The sequence below is a fragment of the Simochromis diagramma genome, unplaced genomic scaffold (genome assembly GCF_900408965.1).
Source record: "Simochromis diagramma unplaced genomic scaffold, fSimDia1.1 OVJJ01000123.1, whole genome shotgun sequence".
In the NCBI taxonomy this organism is placed as follows: domain Eukaryota; kingdom Metazoa; phylum Chordata; class Actinopteri; order Cichliformes; family Cichlidae; genus Simochromis; species Simochromis diagramma.
In genome coordinates this window covers 3799644-3819908 of record NW_024386778.1, presented here as the reverse complement: position 1 = coordinate 3819908, position 20265 = coordinate 3799644, and the positions used below count along the sequence as shown (strand labels likewise).

Genomic DNA, 20265 nt, shown 5'->3' with positions numbered 1-20265 from the left:
TGTAAACTTCCATAATGCTAAACAACCCAGGTTAGTCTGTTCAGTTTCAACATGAAATAACCAGATCATTTTACACACATGAAGGACAGATCTAATGTCTGATCACAGAAAAGAAAAAGAAAGAAACTAAAATGAGATCTGATGCAAACATCATTCTCTGATCCACTCACTTTCAAAATAACCTTACATCTTTCTCTCCTGGCATTTGTCCATCTCTGAGTTAGCTTATTTCTTACTTATTACTTTCTGATGTACTGAGTTACTGAAATGTGCTGAGAAGAAGTGTGAAAAATAAATGCCATGTGCCTTTCCCATTGCACTAAGAACTGAGGATACCATAAATGTAGAGGCCAGTTATCACAATCACTCAGGATACACTGTGCTAAATGATCCGATCCGGTCTTTTTACTTTTATTCTTCTTAAAGGCTCATTTTATAAATGTATTTGTCATGGCTGTATATAAAAAACACTGTAGCCATGGATTTGGACCCATTCAAATTTGGAAATACACATACATACACAGGGATCTATCACTGACATCTGGTGTTTAAAACTGGTATTACAGAGATAATGTAGCCCAGCACATTAAAAATTCCCGAGGGAATTCCCAAAGGACCCTTTCCTTCTCTGCTCCTTCTGCATTCATGGATGAGTCCAGCAGCTGCTGCAGATTGAAAGCTCTGCATCCAGTGTGTCTCAGATGTTTTCCTGCTGGTCTGATGAGACTGAACTTCACTTATCAAACCACTAGAGGGAACCACAGATGTACAGAATACCTCACAGTGACATGACTGTGTCACTGTGCTAGTATTATATACAATTATTCCTTTTTTTAAGTTTATGCCATGACACTGGTTGGATACAGACCTATGTGAGATGAGACTTGGAAAATCAAGTTCTGGAGTCGGGTGACCGACTGCGTGTCAGAGGCTCCTGTGAGCCACTGGAGGACACGCTTGTTCTTATAACCAGTGCTTTTGTACCATAGCTAAAGGACATAGTTCAGCATGGCATCAGCTCATATAAAGTGACTAAACACCAGCAATGTTCTGTTTTCACCACAGAACAAACTAATACTTGTTCTTTTGTTTTGTTCTGAGACCAAATAAATTGATGTAGAATGAAAAAAGAAGCCGTTTCCTACTTTCCTCTCTTTGCCCAGCAGCGGCTAGTGACTAAAAACAAAGCAAATGATTTCCACCTTTTGCTCTGAGTTTGACTTTAAACCACAAGTATTTCACTCAAACTCAGAGCGGTCCTCTTCCTTTGATCGAGTTCTGTCAGAGGTGGACTTTGACCCTGACATGAAGGGGATTATATATTTATTTTACTGACTCAACTTTTTCAAATGCAAAGCATGAAGGAACTGAAAACAGACGGAGGAAGAGAGCAGCACACAAAGCTTTATACTCAGTATGACTCTGATCTTTTTCATGACAGCAGTAATTTGCCAGAAGTTTATCCAAAAGGGCTGCTTTGTACTACAATGTGATAAAGTTACTGAAAGAAACTATCAGATTTGCTTATGAGAAAGTCAAAATAATTTTTTTTGCTGAAGTATCAGGAATCTGTGCATTTTATTATAATAATTGAAAAATCCGACTGACTGAGAAAATTCATGCGGATAAACATTTACACAGCCAGGATCTGGGTGGAGCAGCGCTGCATAACAAACATCAACACAACACAAACTGAGCATAATGAAACAGAACCTTACAGCACATCATCAATTCACACGTGACAAAATAATCAAAAAATATGAAAATAAAATATGTATTAAAATAAAAGTTTTAAAAATGTCACAGGAAGCCTGTACTCATCCCACATTCATGGATCAAAACACTTGTTTTCCTCTTTTGTGTTTTGCCCATTTTCCTATTCTGTTTCATCTAAATGTTGAATTCATTATCCAAACACGCTGGCAGCCACACATGAATATTATTTTGTGCACACTGATGTGGTTTTATCCCCTTCCCCCCTACTGGCTGCTTTTCTGCAGCTTCAGTTGTTTTCAGAGGGACGAATCATTTTAAATTTTTTGAAGGTAAACCCACCTTTATAATAACAGCACTGCTTGATATGCAGCGCAGTGGACAAGTCAAAGCAGATGTGGATTTATTTTCAGTAAATATATACGTCTGGAACAAAGGCCCAGGTTGTCAGTCAGGTGGCATCATATATGACCCATATTACTACAGTCGTCTTCCTAAAGCAGCTTGTTTTCTTTGTGTGGAGGTGAACGTAACTGCAGCACCTCTGTCAAGCTTTCAGAATATTACATCCTCACAGTGATGAGGTCAGCCCAGCACAGCTGCTGGACATTTCTGCACTTCTCACCTGTTCATTTCAAGAGAAGATAATAAGGTCATGCTCTGTGCTGCCCAACGTGTCAGGAATTAGCATTGCTTGCATATTTTAAACTTAGACAACAGTTTTATAAGCATACGTCTACTGCTTATGCTTTTTACTCTCTTTTCCTAACTCTCCAAAGAAAGAAAGAAACTGATTTTTGAATTTCACTGTTTTAGTCGCTGGCATTTTATATTTTCACAGTTAGCAGTAGTTTAGTGTTTTATTTTATTGATCTTCATATATATTTTGTTTTAAAGTATTTTTTAAAGTATTTTTAAACATTTGAAATTCTGTTTATATATCAGCTGTGACCAGACTGGTAAATCAGTGACACACCTCGTACTATTAAGCCTCTAACTCAGAGTCAGCTGGGACGGGCCCTGCATGTAAGTGCAGTGAGGTCAGAAACTAGAACTGGAATCTGTCAGCCGTTGTAAATGACTGTGACGTTGGATGGTAATAGACATTTTAAATATTCCAACTACTATTACAAAGTAAGATATATGCAAACCGAGGCAAAAGGGCCAGCAGCTTAACCAACACAGCTCACTTACAGTAACAGGAAGAACTCGTGGCATCGATTTGTATTAATAACTTATGAGCCTAACAGCACCGGTGGCAAGGAGAGTTATAAACAGAACGACCTGCCTATTAACTCTCTGTCTACACAGTGTGGGTGTGTGCGTGGGTGTATGTGAAAGCTTTCATCCTTCTGAGGTGCTGCAAGTTATGTTTTAGGTAAGTGTGTTAATTCCTCCTTTACTGCAAGTAAAACTGTGGACATTTTTTTACTAAAACATCCAAATGGGAAAAAAAGACTTGAATAATTCAATAGATTATTAAAAGAAAGAGCAGATCAAAGGTTAAAGAAAGTCTTTAGTAGCTTAATGTTTGAATGACTGACCTCTAAAAGCATAAAATGATTCCTGTTCTTGTATTTATGATTTATACTTAGTTTTTAATTTTAAACTATAAACTAGGGCTGGGCCATATCATACCGTTCACGGTAATGCCGGTATAATGTTGGGCAACGATAAGAAAATGAAATATCGCGATAGAATATGGGTAAAACGCGCATGCTCAGTGCCTTTGTTTACATACGCACATGGCGGAAAAAGCATGGTGGTGAATGAGAAGGGCGAAAGCGGATCGTTGAATGAAACAGATGAACCAGAACTGGTTTGTAAAAATGCTGCAACTTCAGTGGTGTGGAACTGGTTTAGCTTTCGTCCGTCAGATACACAACAAAGCACTATTTTTGGTAGCGCATGCTAGCGGGCCGTCGTTATTACCGTGTTTTTTGGAAAATACGTCACACTTAAAATCAATCCTTTGATTTTTCTGAAAGTCGACAGTGCCCCTTATAATCCCGTGTGCCTTATGTATGAATTCTGGTTGTGTTTACTGACCTCGAAACGATTTTATGTGCACGGCGCTCGAAAATCTGTCAAATGTTTCAGTACGACTTTGCTAAGCTACGAACCCACACTGCTTGATGGATTGTCGGCGCATTACGGCTTTCGTAGGCAGGAGCCTCGCGGAGTGATACGTACTGTGCTTCAACATAATGTTACCGTATTGTGTGTGTATAACCTCTTTTTAAGTTTTGTGGATATTATACATGGTTATGCTGAGGATATGTCGGCCAGTTTCCACTGGAAATGCCTTTTGGTTTACATTACATTTTATATAACTTTATATAACTTTAATGCACATAAAAAACAGCTGCTTGTTTAAGTGAAAATACATTGATGGGTTTTTTTGCACTAATAATGTCTAGTGTCAATTATATCGTCAGTTATATCGTTATCGCAAATTTTCAAATGTATATCGTGTTAAATATTTTTGGTTATATCACCCTGCTCTACTATAAACTCTTAAATTTTCATGCACTTTTTGAGCAACTTGATATTCAGTTCAATTCAAAAACCCTAAACTGCTATACAATAAGCAATCTGGCTAATACTGACACTAATATTTCCAGTATTTTGGATTAACGTGCATTGTGTTTTTACTATGACAGCCACACACACACACACACACACACACACACACACACACACAGGCAAAACCTGATCACTAAAAAATGTTTTAATGCTTTGATTGTTGAATAATTATGTCAGCCCCTATCAATCAGTTATAAGTAACGTTATAAGACAATAATTAGGACAATTTCTGGTTAGCTAACTATCCCTCTACACAGGATCTGTGCCAAAAATCAGCATATTAATGACTTAAAAATTTTTTTATTTTTTAGCTAACCACAGTTTATAGTTACAGTGTAAAATCTTACCAGTAGATGTAAGTTTATTGTGTTTATTTTCTTACCTCTCCCAGTTCAAGTGCGTAATCCTAGATACAGGGGCGACTTTAATACAAACAGCTCTGGGCTCACCTGTAGTGAGTGCAGGCTCTTAGTCTGCTGTTTACCTCAGCTAATGTCCATGTTTATTTACTTTAATGGAGGCTGTAAAACCTGGTGAAAGTAGTCCAAGTCAGTGAGTCAGTGAAGCTGACATCTGTCCAACGACAGTGATGCTGAGATGAGGTGTTGGAGATGTCCTTAACTTTACTGTCGCTGATGGTTTTGCTGATGATGGCTACTGTTAGCCGGTGTTAGTGACGCTTTCTTTGAAGCGGCTCTAACAGAAAAGTAACACTAGCTCGCGTAATGTTTTGTGCTCAATGTTAGCTAGTATGTTAATTATAAACCAGCTCTCGTTGTTTAACCAGTTTGCTGTCTACGTGTGTAATCTGTTGACAGTGAGTGATGGTGACACTATCCAGAATAAATAAGCATCTTTATGCAAGTTTTGGTTTGTTAGAGCCCTGACCTCAGTTCAGGATATAAGCTTGAGGTGAGGAGGCAGATGATGACATTTTATCCAGTTACATTGTCTCAACGTATTAATCATATGTGCAGTCCTTCATATCTTAAGTCTGAAGGTGCAGAAACATGTATAATTTACCTCCAGAGCACCCAAACATCTAGGAGTTTGATGATTTCTAAAAAAAGACATCTTGCTTCCAGCGCCGAGTTTTAATTGCTTAAAGAGAAAAACAATGCAGACACAATCGGTCATTTCTGTTTTACAGGATCAAAATAATGCATTACCCTAACGAAATACAACCACTCCATCAACTTAAAACAATGCACTTTGCAGAATACATTAAGTAAACAAATTGCCAGCAATGCATCATCTGAATATGGCCACTCAAAGGTTGTGTATAAACAAAAGTGCAATTTATTACACACCCGCAGGATAAAAACTGCTTTAAACTACAACTAAACATGCACTTTGCCTTTTCCTCCTTAGTCCCTCTTCCTTAAAAACCATCAAACAAACATTTCTGTTTGCTCCTGCACTTCAATCAGCTGATTTGTGTGCAAGTGGGAGAAACTGGCAGATGAGACATGGACATAATTTTTATTTTTTTTGTTCAAAAAGACAAGGGTGTAAACTGCATCCAGGACAGAAACAAAACTATATTGCTAACAGAACGTCTCTTCTTTTCAAGCCACAGACAGAATGCTAACGCTAAGCTGGCCAAACACCCTGAGTGGTTTTCAGGCTGAGATCGTGCCAGTCAGAACCTGATCTTCAAAAAGTAACAACAGCAGTAATGTCTGTCTCGCTGGGCTCGCTATCATCTTTGCTTTGCGCTCTCAGCTTTGTGTTCATACTGAAAAAATGAAGAATGATGGTACAAAATGTCCTCTTTAGGATGGGGATATTACATTACTTTTCTTGAGTACTGATACTAGCACTACTCATAAGCCAACTCTGAAGCAGCCAGTTCCTATGCATATACACATTTAGTGGACAATGACACCCATGCAAGCGTGCAAGCCTGTGCATTGGCTAACTAAAGATTTTCCCAAATCTGGGGTAAAATAAAATAAATCTTGAAAGCTTGTGTGTAAAATTGCTCCAATGATGGTGTCTAATGGGCTGTTATTTATAGTAAAAAATAAAATAAAAAAAAACTTATCTATAGTTATATCCTTAATAAATGAACAAATAAATATTTAAACTTTAACTGAAATAATTTTGTGGGAATTTAAGAAATAATAACAAACATAAGTGCAATTTGACACGAGTCACACATGGTCAGATTTTGTGATTTAAAATTATATACTGATTGCTGTGAAATTTTACCTTCATTATCAGATACTTTTATAGAAAAATGTATACATGTACACACTTCACTTCCAGCAACTTTACAAATCCGAAGCCAGTGCTCTAAATTTTTGCTGAACATCAATTTGTACAATATATTATTGTATGGAACATTATGTGAACAGTAAGAGACAGCAGTGGAAGTGGTGTCAGTGTACCCCGCTGTGGCCAGCAGCAAGCGCCTGATTAGCACTAATGAAGACCTGCAGGAAGTGTTCATGCATGTGAGGGGGTGTACATAGATTAGAGTTGTGTGCACGGTAAGCTTCTATAATGAGGCTAATTGCATATGATTTTTTTGCACGAACACTGAACTGCTTAGCCACCTGTAAGAGTCGCAGCTTATTTAACTTTCATGCCACCTTGAACTGGCTGCCATTACGGAAACTCCCCATGGTGTGCACACAAGACCTGATACTTATCTCTGACCCTTCACCTCATGCTCTGCATCTCTCCACCTGCAACTGGATGTCTAATATTTCCAATAACTCCCTGCTATCCTCCCAGTGTGTTTCCATGGCGACTTGCCCTTAACCTTCTGTCAGCCTTTCCCCGTGGTCTCGACCCCCTCCGCGCCTTTCCCTGGTCGTGGTTGCTCTCAGCCCGGGAAATCAGCCTAATAAATAGCTTTATGGTAATCAGGCTGGTGAACGGCAAGAAGAGCTCCCATCTTAATACATTTATTACAGTTCCTGAAAATATCAGTTTCCATTGTTGTCCTGTGGCTCTCAGCACACTCACGCTTTACAATTCACTTTGAACTGTACTGTGAGTCACTGTTTCTCTGTCCTTTCCCTCACAATATGCCATGCTGCTGTTCACCTCACTCCATGTCCTCTGCAATAATTCTTTAGCTTTGTCAGTGTGTAACACAATTTAAACACAGTCCTTATAGTTTGGTCTGTTTAACCATATACATTATAGACATATTCAGTTATGAGCAAATATTTTAGGCACCAAGGAAAAGTGGAGATCAAATATTTGTGTGAGCACCTTTAGCAGAACTTGTAGAGAACTCGTAGATTTATGTTGTTCCGGTGTCTTCTGTTTCTTATGTAATCTGTAACTGATGGACACCAGAGAGACTTTTTTTCTGTGGCTGGTTGTCATAGATATGCCAAAATATTTGAATTTGGGACCCACCTAGATGTCTCTGTGGTGGTACTGTGTGATGGATTTTTTTTTCTTTTAGTTTTATAATAATTTTATAGAGGACATACAGCGTCTCAAATCGTCAGGTTACATACTGTCCTCACATAGGTTTCCTCTGTGGTTCGTCTTACCAGGGTTGCCCAGGTCTCTGTGGTTTGGACCTTTCAGCCACATCTCATAGCAATTAAAATATGACATTTGCAAAAAAAAAAAAAGTTAACTTGCATGTAGAACTTTGTTTCAAAAAGTGCTCCAAAAATAAAGCTGAATAATATTATCATTGCAAATGTATTCAGATTTGGCCTTTTGATGATATTCTCCAATCACTGAGGAATTGTTTTTATACTTATGATAATAATAATGATCTCATTGTTTATCTAAGATTTAAAGGATTGTAACCTTTAAAAAGTATTAACTTTAAGAAGTATTTACGTGATCATAATGGGATGTATGTTATGCTATGGTTACTGTACAGATGGTGTTTCACTCTTACCTCAGAGAAGTGTAGTCTCACTGTTTAAAACTGGAGTCATCATGGCTTCTGCTCCTTGAGAGAATTGGCCTCATGATATCAATCCACAATGTAACTGTGGAGAGCAGCTGCTTCCCTTCCAGTCTTACATGTACATTTGTTTTCATAGCATGTGTGCATTTACTGACCTTGTGTTTCAAACACAACCCAGTGTCACTGGTCAAGAAATTCCAATAGCTTTGTCATCTTCCGTAGCTCTTTTATCTTTTCTTCTGGAAGTGTCTGGCTTTTCACCTTTAACATAATCTCGCTTTCTGAGATATTTCTTCCACCCATCCATCATCCAAAATTGTCTTTGACATTTTTCTCATTACATCTTCTGACTGTCACTTTTTACTAGTTTTTCCCATATATATTGTTTCCATTTGGCACTTCAGAATTGGGTCAGTACGCTTTGGCTTTGAATACCAGATTGGATCCATTGGCAGGTTGGATTTGAAAAGGCTGGGCTGGTAACATCTCAGAAATGTTTAATATATGACTAACGTGTCCTAGTATTCTGCATTCTGCTTGAACAACATTTTAGAAAAACTGTGTGTACGTGCCGGGGGGCAATACAGAGCATTACACTAATTGCTCTGGTGGGACCCAGAAGGACGCCCATGGTGACCCAGACATGCCCCACATTTCACACCAGTACTGAGACCCACAGTTTGCTGTCTGGCTCCACTGTATTATACATGTTACATGGGCCACATGTGGGCACTGAAAACTGAAACTCACTGAATTCCTTCTTAGGGGCAAAATTACTATATATAGTAATATAGGTTTTTCTATGGCCCGAAGAGAAGTTTCTCCAAGAAAGCCCATATAGGGGCCCCAACAGGCAAAACTGCTGTTGGTTTTATGTGGGCACATCCACTTGAGGATAAGTGTGGGTTTGCCCCCACAGTCTCACAATTCACCACTACTGGTGACCGTGGCTCAGGGGGTTGGGAATCGCATCTGTAACCGGAAGGTCGCCGGTTCGATCCCTGGGCTCTCTGTCCTGGTCGTTGTGTCCCTGGGCAAGACACTTTACCCTACTTGCCTACTGGTGTTGGCCAGAGGGGCCGATGGCGCGATATGGCAGCCTCGCTTCTGTCAGTCTGCCCCAGGGCAGCTGTGGCTACAACTGTAGCTGCCTCCACCAGTGTGTGAATGTGAGAGTGAATGAATAGTGGTATTGTAAAGCGCTTTGGGTGCCTTGAAAAGCGCTATATAAATCCAATCCATTATTATTATTATTACTGTGGGCCCACACTGTTTGAAAGGGCACTGTCTAATTTGGATGTCAAAAATTTGGGCTTGTTATCCAGCATTCACATCATTTTTACCCTCAGACCAAACTATTCAGTTGTATTGATAGCCACTAGCATCCCAGAAGAGACCACTCCCATCAGGATAGAAATCATTAGAAAAACTGATTTGAACTGAGCGATGTTTCTTAGATCAACCTTTCACTTTATGAAGTTTACCCGACAGTAGTAACGTCATTAAAAAGGTTCAGGATATCAGTTTACATCAGCATTAAGAGTGTGACTGGATGGCAGCAGTTTTGAGTCACCTGACTCGGGGCAGCAGAACAAGGAAAGTGGATGAATCAGACTGCCATCTGCTCCCAGCTTGGCCTACACATGGGAGACTGGTTATACTGGGCAGCTCAGGTGCAAATATGTTTAACCCCTTACATAATGAAAAATAACAACAGTTCATTAGCATAAGAGGATCTGATTCCAAACCAAAAATATACAAATTAATTATATTTTAGCTTTTTCTGTATTTACAAAGCAGGACATCAAATAGTCTTTAGTGGAGGAGAAGCCAAAGGATTTTATGAGTTTATGAGTCATTTTCTGTTTATTATTTCACACAGTTAAATCCAATAAACTGTAATCGGAATAGGATTTACTTCATATTTTTTTATTTTAATCCGTCCAAAGTCTGATTTTCACATAAGGCACAAGCAAAAATGAAAATAAATGCCAAAATTTGATATAAATTTGATATATATGATATACAAACATTAAGCACCTAGTTACATTTATATGACAGCAATTAAGAGTTAACTTTAGTCTTTATGTGTTAGCCATTTGGAGTTGGACATAGAGGAGAAGTGAACATTTCTGATCAAGTCAATTCAGTTTAGGCCTTTTGTTTGTCCTGCGTGTGTGTGACTGCATTTGTGTATATATGCATGTACAGGGATGCCAAGCAGGTCACAGACTGACTGCTCTTATTAATTAGGGTTTACTCAGTAATTACCAAGTGATCGTTGCACCACCAGCTCGTATGATTTAAGCTCAGGCCTATATAATGAATCATTATTGGCATGTGACAATGCAGATATTCTGATCATGCATCAAATAACACTGAACAAATCAAACCATCGATGAGGTATTTTCAAGCATACTGACTGTTATTTTTGTATTTATCTCGGCCTGTTTTCTCTTTAAAGATTCAAAGATTCTTTTTTTTAACAGTGCAAGAACTCCTAAATGAGCAGCTGCTCTTCTGGTTTTAATTAATTCAGGCTTCGTTTTTACTCAGCCTAATCCCAGCGAATTTCAAAGGTCTCATTTCCAAGGGAGATTTAGCTAAGACAAGAGTCTACAAGTGTTAGATGCAAAAAAGAAGAAAGTAAGAGGAACAAAGAGAGATCAAAATCTTTAATCAAAGCAGCTCTGTGATTGCAGTCGATTCCATTGTGTAACCATTTGTTGTAATCTTACAAACAGAAGCAGGAATCCTACAATTCAGAGGTATGATTTTATATTCCCCCGCTGCTTTAACTCACAGTTACATTAAAATGAATAGAAATGATTGAAAAAAGAAATCTCTCAGAAGATAAAAAAAAACTAAACAATGGCAGAACAAATTCCTTCTATGGCCTTGTTTAACATTTTAATCCATCACATCTGTTCACATTCACCTAGAATTCATATACTGAAAACACAGAAAGGAGCAGAAGGAAAACTTATTATGGTATGTTACACAAACCCATCATGATCTGCACTCTTCACTTTGTTTTTATATCTTAGTATTCATAAGCATGCATAACCAATTGTGTTGACACTACAGGGTTGTCATTGCAAGTTTCCTTCCCTCCAAAGGATTCAGAAAATAATTGGCAATGGGGCTGTGATTTGACATGGATTTTGGAGACGGCTATATGTATTAGATTGTATGTGTATGGTTGTGAGAGCAGAAGAGAGGGAGATTTGTTTTCTGCCTTTGCTAATAGCTTTTGTGTTTTTACCTGTCTGCATAGTGTTAGCAAATATAGAATATTGACATTTACTTCACTTTGTGTGTGCAGGAGACAGCGTAAGTCATTTTACTGCACCAGCATTCAATTTGCATTTAAAAACATGCACTTCACGCCTTCACTCTACTCACGCTGGGTTTCTGTTGTAACTCCATTTGTTAAACACAGGGAAAAAATGACTTTGATGAGAAGAATACCATGCATACTGGTTGTTCCATTAGTCCATAATGATGATGCAAGATCTGACTTCGGGAAAGCAATGTTTGCGTTATGATGTGTGTTTCATTAAAAGTACATGAATGGTTTCAGTTTAAGACACATTTATGTTCCACTTTACTACATTCACTTAATTCAGTGATCAGCTTGGACAGGACATTGCTTACACCTCGTCATAACTAATCACACTGATTGGAATAACAATGGCGTAAGGCAGATGTGATAAACAAAAGAACTATGTCATCACACTTAATATCCCCAGGAAGCTCCCTCTGTTATTATGTTGTCAGGGTTAGAGGGTGTTTGTCGGTGGGTTAAGGGCCACAACCTCTCTTGCTGACCCCTGAGTCGTCAACACACTTAACCCCTCATTTTGATTGACCTCCTCCTTGTCTGGGAGCTCCCAAATGAATCATACAGCCAGTCTGTTTAAAGCAATGAAGTGGGAGTCATTGAGAATGGAAGTGTAGATAATTTATAAGGAGTCCTCATGAAGGCTAAACCTCTTTTTTTGTCTTCTAGTGTTGAGGGATTTGATTGATTGTGCATCTGTGATGTTGTCAGCAAATTAAGATCTTAGTATAACTGGAGCATATAATTGTAGAATTTTAGGGATCCAAATGGCACTGATGGGCAGCAGTGATTCTGCAGAATACTGAAAGTACTAAACTGTCTCGACTACATTTGGATGAACTGAACTACAATAACTCTGAGGGTCTTTGATGTTTATCAGGAGCCATCCATGGGTCAAATGCTGAGTCTGTCCAACTTTTCAGTTTTGAAGCTAATATCTAAGCCAAAGCAAACTATGAACAAAATTAAAAACATAATGAACCATATTTAAAATAGTGGTCAGTCTTCATTTTCCCAAGTCACAGGTTATGAAACACATCATTAGGAGGTTAGGGCCAGGTACGTTTGGGTAATTTTTTCCCTTAATCGATGAAATCATCATTTTGTATTTATTTAAATATTTTTCACAGAACTGTACATCTTCATCAGTATCTGCTTGCGTTCACCACCTGGAGAAATCCTTGGTGTGATGGAGGAAGGTTTCCAAGTTGCTATTAGCATATGCAGAGCTCTCTTCTATTTGCAAAGTAGCATCTTTTGCCCTCTCTCTCTCTGTCTCTACTTAGTCCCCTCTCCTCCATGTTCATCATTGCCACAGATGCTCCCTAATTTCCATTCCAGCTCAGTTATGTACATAATTCTGCATATGATCTCAGACACAGGGGAAATAAGCATGAAAAGCATGACAAAAGGGTCTGTCTGGTGTAAAATCTCAGCGTGAAAGGAGAGAAAGATTTGCAATCAGTCCGTTCAATCAGCCATTTATCCTTGTCGTAATGTCTAACAGAAAAATTTACCTTGATATATAAAGGTGTTTCAATTCTCAAATGGCAGATGTAAATATACCCAAACCAAAGAAACTTTTACAATCTTTCAAATCTGTGAAAATTGCGTTTGGAAAGAAAAGCTTGATGGGACCAATCATGCGAGCAGTTACGTGACAATTCTTCAAACAGTCGCCCCCCCTACTGCAGCGACAAATTGGGGCTTTAAAGTGAAATTGTGGATGATAAGCTTATCAGTGATGCAGCAGGTAATGGAAACTGCGATGAGCAGGCTCAAGCTAACAGCAGCTGAAAATACGTGAAGATGATCTGGCAGTAATGGGCTACCTGGCCGGACTGCCGAGCTGTTGTTGAGCCTCCTCTGCGGGAGGAAGCTGAGGAGGTTTCTTAATGGGGAATATGGGAGGGATGGATGAAGGGATAAGGTGAAGGAGCATGGAATGGATGGAGAGGAACAGGAGATGAATATGCAGTGACTTAGATCCTTGAGTAGCTAAACAAACACACACAGATATATTCACAAGGCAATCGCTGGCGTTTTTAAATTTCCCTTTAGTTATGTATTCACACAATGTGTAATACTGTTTATGCAGCAGACATGCCGATAAATCAAGGTGAGCTGACGTAAATTGAAGTGAGGCAGAGCAGCTCGTGGGAGTGAGCAAGATAAAGGGATAGATGGCCAGAGCAGAATGTTCAAGCGATGATGATGACAGTGTTGTTTTTACTGAAATTAACATCATCCACCTTCAATTTTGCACGCATCTTCATCTGCACCATCCTGGAGGTATCACTGTTTTATTTTGCCTAATGAGGTTGTGCAGATTTCTACAAAGAAACTACCAGAGACTCTAGTCTTGTAAAAGTATGTTGGTCCTCTTATATCATATATTTCATAGGCTCCACTTGAAACCTAACTTTCTGTAGTCATTAATTACTCCTTGATATCACCGTTCCTATAAGTTGTGTACATGTGCCAGTTTGGCTTTGTGGATGCTGTTAGTCTTTTCATGTTTTCAGACATGAATTTCTGCTTTTAAAAACCATTATGCCAGCTTCACAGTTGCGGAAATCATAATCTGATTGAGGCTTAATTGTACTTAAAATACCATTTTGTTTAGATGTTTGTCATACTCCTGCATTCACCATCCCAACTAAAGCATCTCTATATGACAAGAGAAGCACTTTAAGTTACGTGTTGATTTTTTTGAGTATTGTGGACCATGTCATGCTGATAGCTTTTACTACAGTTGTGCGCTGTAGCTGTCTTCATTTTGACAAGGTGTGATACAAACAGATCCTTTTTAAAAGGATTGTGTGCTCTGTTGAAGTACCTCATTCTTTTTAGAGACACAGTATTGAATCCTATTGTTTTTTTTAATAATGAGTGAGTTAAAAGAAAAGTTGGTCTATCTGACATTGCATTGCCAGGTTTATTGTGATAGTGAGCTTGCTTTGGATTGATGCCATCAGTATGTGGCGTCTAAATATCCGCACCTCCCACCCTCCACCATAGTGTGCCTGGCCAGCCACTACTGAGCTCTCACTGGTCATCAGGCATTCTCTTTCTAACCTGCTACAAAGTCCCAGCTGCGGTCGCACTGCCAGCATCAGCACAAGCTCAAAGAGAAAGGTCACATCTAATGATGCAGACTTTGTGCTGGAGCTGGAACCAGCTTTGACAGTAAGTAAGAGGTGAAATGGCATCTGTGTCTGCGTTTTCAGTGCCTTTAAATTAGCATGCATCTCAGTGTATTGGACCATCCATGTCTCGAGTCTATGAGATGTGAGACAGAGAAAGAGGCAGGGACAGTGACAGTAGCTGAGGTGAAACAACTAGTGGTTTCCAGACCTTTGTGCATACTATGAATAAAGATGTTTGGCTTCCCAAATGCTCCCTAGTCATTTATTAATAATACATCTATACTATCTAACCATTAAATGAGGAATGCAGGATGTAGAAGGTAAAACATTTTTTCAATATCCATTTTGTGTTATAGCTCCAAAGCCCTCTGCACATATGTACTCTCTACTAGATTGACAGCCCCATTAACAGCAAACAGCCATCATACTTAACATCCAGCACAGCAGGAGCAAGTTTAATGTTCCTCCCGGTGGGCACCAGGGCACCACATTTCTAGAGCTTCAATAGGCTGTTTTTGATTTCAGAGTGTTGAAATAGTGTGTAAAATGAACAGAAGTGATTGTATTAAATGCTGATTTCCCCTGATAAAGATTCTGCAGGCGACCCTGCTTCTGCACAAATAAAAGTAGTTTTGGATGTTGTGTGTGGGAGAGTACTTTTTTAGGGGATTTTGCATATTGAAATATGCAAAATATACATATTTAGAAGTAACTGTACTGCACTGAACACACACACACACACACGTTTATTCCAGAGTTGAAGTGAAAAAAGCAAAGAGGGACTAAGCTGACCTCCATAAAATGGTTAAATGGTTCCATTAGGAGCACACACATACAACTTGACCAACTGGTATCTCCACCCACAAGAGCCCAAATTCAGAGGTCTTTATGTCTATAAAATTCAATAACTACATAAAATATATATCAGAAGTACAGTGATTTTAAATGTGGCCGTTCAGTGACAATCTTAAAAGAGAAAATCTTATTAATTTTTCATTCAAATATTCTTTTTAAAGGCTTGATTACATTATGCTTTTACATCTTTGAAAAATTAAAGTGATTTCGTTCACGGTACTTGTGCATCACAGCTCCTGAACACTCTTCATATTGATTCACAAGCTGAATATCTCAGCTCTGATTCAAGCATCTGTTCCCCAAAGAGCACCTGTCTCACTTATTGAACCAAGTGGAGGTTCAGAAGGCTCCTATGGATTATGAATGTATCTCCATAGTCTGGTGCTGGAGCCAGAGTGCAGTAGCAGAGAAGAATTGTTTTAATCCTTCGATTCAGGGAAGAATTATTTAAAGTTCATCATTTATGACAAAAATATAAATGTCACTTTTTCGTTCTTTATTAAATGACTAAAAACATTCAAACAACATCTTTTGAATAAATTCTTCTGAAACCAAATTGAACAACAACATAAGGAAGCAAAGTTGTAAATATAATAAGAAACAAGCTTCCAACAATCAATTGCAAATGAATGAACCTCAATTAGTGACTGTCAGTTAAAGGAGTAAAAGAAACAGTCAACAGAAGAGGTGTGATAAAGAAAGAAACAGAGTGAGAGGCAGAGAGTGAATGAACTGATAAATGTACCAGCAGTCCACTATAGTGCTGTGATGTCCATTATTTCCCAAATTGGTTATCGGGCTGCATTGATTTTCCCATTGAGCCTCCCTCTGAGCTCCAGGTTGACCCACACGAGCTGTCCGCCCACTGACTTGCTATTGAGCTTCTCGCCTGGATACCCACAGTTTGACCACCCATCCCCTCCCCAGTGATGAATCAGCACATGGGGGCCAGGAAAATATGTCTCTATTATGGTTTTTAAATATGTATGTGTCTTTGCAGGGTTGCAGTGCAAATCTGGACAATGATTACTTTTGCAGGATGTAATTTAGATATCAGAGGTTATCGTTTTCTTTCCTTTCATATAGTCAATCCACATCTCTGTGACATGTTCACAAAAGAAAAAAGCTTTTATACCTTCCCTCATTGATCATTGATTAGTCAAACTATTACATCTAACCCCACACGTCCTCAAGTGGCTGCCTGAATATATCTATATCACTTAAAGACTGAAGGTGGGGATTCAATTTCTGTGAGCTACAGAGAAAGATTCCCAAGAATATGAGGCTGAGATGCACAGCAGGCATGTCTGTCTATCAGCCTATCAGACTGTGTTTCTCTGCTCCAGCCTCAATAGATTCATTGCTGCCTCTCCTGCTTACTTTCTCTATAGATTTTTAGTAGTGAACCCCACAAACACTCAATCTACACTCCATTAGAGTTTACAGATGGCAAGAGAGAGAGAGAAATAGAAGTGTGATGGCAATGAAAAAGAAGCTATAAACTCGGCATTATTGAGGCTGTTTGAAGCTGGCTATGGGGACAGGAGGGAGGAGGGAATGGGTGGCTCAGAAGCAAATGCACCTTTCACACCCATGTCCACTCATCAAAGGGAAGCATCACTCCCCTCTGTGACAGTATACACCCACGCAATCACAAAGAGTGTGTACCTTTGCTTTCCCTCTTTACCGTTAGTCAGTGGACTCGAGCTGAGAAGCAGCTGGATGTTTTACCAACTCGGGACTGAGCGATAAAAGAAAGATCACATTTCTTTTTAGGTAAATAACATATGCTGAATGTGATTTATGCATCTGACAATGGTGTGTGTGTGTGTGTGTGTGTGTGTGTGTGTGTCTGAATGCAGCTTTCATTGGTATGCGATTACATGGAGACAAAGCTATGGTACTCATTGAATCAGACATCATGCCAATGTCTGGACATAACTACAGAACTCTACCCCTGTACACTTGCACTAACACTCTCATTCTCTCTCTATCTCACTATATATATATATATATATATATATATATATATATATATATATATATATATATATATATATATGGTATGTAACGTGTAGTCACATGTTAACAACAAAACTCCTACCAGAACCATAAAAAAGCAGACATTAATAAGCAAAAAGGAAAAAAACAAAGCCAACACAGCTCTGAGCTTCATCACTGGGTAAAGATGAGCTTGATGGCGAAAGTTAAAAAGATCTGACAGTTTGGGTACATCGTGCCTGACAGCAGACAGCTTCATTTAGCAGAGTGAGCAGGCTGCCACTCACGGTTCTGCAAAACAGGCAGTGTTATTGGGTAGTACTGTGTCTCTGTCACATTTCACTCATAGCCCACAAAAACACCCTGACAAGTATGTGATGCCAGTTTGCTGACTCCCAACTCCCCTTTTTAATTTCCCTGCGAGAAGAAAGCATGAGGCAAGTGGGGATGCAGTATTGGTTCGGTGGTAACTGAAGGATGGACATGTGATTAGAAAGTTTAGATCATAAAGTTTACGCTTAAAGATCAACACCTTCTACTATAGTCTAGTAACAACACTTTATGTTTGCTGATCGTCATATACTCCTGGACACAAGAGTGTCCAGGAGTATATGAATGATATGAATCCTGACATTACATCTGTTTATCTCCAGTGACCTCACACGAGGTCACATTTTCCTTTTCAGTTTCAGATCCCCGTTGCAACAGAGACTCAGGTGTCTTGTTCAAGAATGCCATGTGTGTTTTGAGGAGATTGAAGATGGGGGGTTAATGAGGGGAAGATACACTTACCGTTGAAGCCGGTGAAGTTTCCCCACTCGAACAGCGAGCTGTTGAAGGACGGCAGGGAGCCGTTGAAGGATTGCAGGGAGCCGTTGAAGTAGACATCGGTCCCATTGGAAGGGTTTCGGATGGTGTCTGTGAACAGATTCATCTGCAACAAGGTCTTGATCAGGTAGCGCAGCATCGTGGTGCACAGAGGGACCTGCACTCCCTCTCTCTGTACTTCTCACTGTCTCTCTCACTCTGTTAATTTTAAAAGTGTGACTCTGCCTGCTGCTGAATATGCTTTTCCTCCTTACTCGGGGTTAAGAAGAGCTAAAGAGATGCTCTTTTCATCTCAAGTTGAATCACATTTCCAAACATTTTGAAGAAAAAAAGCAGAGAAATCTTGAATAAAAAATAAAAGTGAGTGAAAAGAAGTCAGACGATTAGGAGATTAATTGCTTGTAGATGTCAGACTGAGTCAGGGGCCCCTCGCTGTGAATCCCTCCCAGCATCGGATTGTTCCTTCCTCCTTGTTTCTTTTGTTCTGGGATCAAATAACTTCACATGCTGTCTGCCACCATACAAAACAACAGCTTCTCGCTGGTGTAAAAGAATCCAGCAATGTGATGATGACCCTTTCGAATTGCTCTCCTCTCTCCAACCCCTCCCTCTGGCTCCTCCTGTGTCCCTCCCTCCCTCTCCAGCTCTCCTCCTCTCTCGCGCTCTCTCTCTGCGGTGGGGTCCTGAGGGTTTCAGAGGAGCGAGAGAGAGCAGGTGCTGTTGGCAATAAATGTTTAATTATTAGATTAATAATCATCCCAGGAGGCTGTGAATCAGGGCGGTGGAGAAAAGGAGGTGAAAAGACGCATCGTCACCATCTTAACCATACGTCCAAAAAAGGTCATCACATATGCATAAATGAACACATACGGTATGTGTTGGACAAACAAACCTGGGACTAACTAAACTCCTGCTGGCAGTGTTTGTTTCCTGCTGTTCCACATTTTCAAAGCACATTGCATGCAGACTTTTTCCTTTGTCCACATCAACAAATACCAGAGTGGCTCTGTCTCTAAAATGACTTTCTCAGTAGTAAAGTGCAAGTTGGTTACAGCATCCTATCCTATAGCATCAGTGTTTGTTTTAAACTAAGCAGCAGAAAATCACTTTAATTCATTTAATTTTTAAAAAGTCAAAGAAACAAACTTACTCAGCAATTAACTAATTTTCAAACATGCATAGCAAACATAACAATAACACTTTATAGCAGCCATCTTTAATTAATGCTGAATTTCTAATTAAACTTTATTAGCACTTTTTACTGTGAACAAACAATGATATTATAATAATGTTTACCATTTAATTTAGTTTCATTTTAAACTGTCTAAATCACAAGATTGCAAACTTTAACTATCAGTTTACGATATACTATAAAATAACAGATCGAAGCAATGCTTACATTAACTATTGATTAGGTAAAGATGCAGTTATTTTTTGAGTTTTTTTTGTTGAAAAAAAGCAGCATCTGCTTCATAATAGCGTGACTTTAGCCACTCTATAATGCAGTTTCTTTTCTAGCTTTGTTTGCCAACCACTATATATCCTGTTTCTATCCTATGTCTATGTGGATGAACGAAATGTAATCACATGCCTTCATGCTCAAGCATGCTATAGCTCTTAAAGCATAGTCTGCATATCATCATGGATACACACATGCGATCATAGCAGCACGGTCACATGTGGCTCCTGGACACCCCACTGACAGCCTCAGTGTGACTCCCATTAATGATGCCCATACACCATCCGGGGCCTGTCCTCCTGCTCCATCACTGTGACAAAGGGAGGCAACAAACCAACAAAGATGCCGTGACGACCCCCGTCCCGCGCCCTCTTCTTCGTGTCTTTTCCAGTCCCTCTTTATTTTAGGCTGTTTTCTATTCATGGGACATGTGTGCCAG

The 20265-nt window shown here is 39.2% G+C and overlaps 1 protein-coding gene across 2 annotated transcripts in view; it reads right to left on the bottom strand.

The window, feature by feature from the left end:
- robo3 (roundabout, axon guidance receptor, homolog 3 (Drosophila)) overlaps positions 1-18925 on the bottom strand; it is a 161781-nt gene extending 142856 nt beyond the window's left edge. The window contains exon 1 of one of the 2 annotated variants that reach the window (XM_040012334.1): positions 18332-18925. In XM_040012334.1, coding sequence (XP_039868268.1) covers positions 18332-18506 — 175 coding nt within the window. In that variant the 5' untranslated portion in view covers positions 18507-18925. The remainder of the gene's footprint in view (positions 1-18331) is intronic. The other variant, XM_040012341.1, reaches the window with a different exon arrangement.
- Between the last annotated feature and the right edge of the window lie 1340 nt (positions 18926-20265).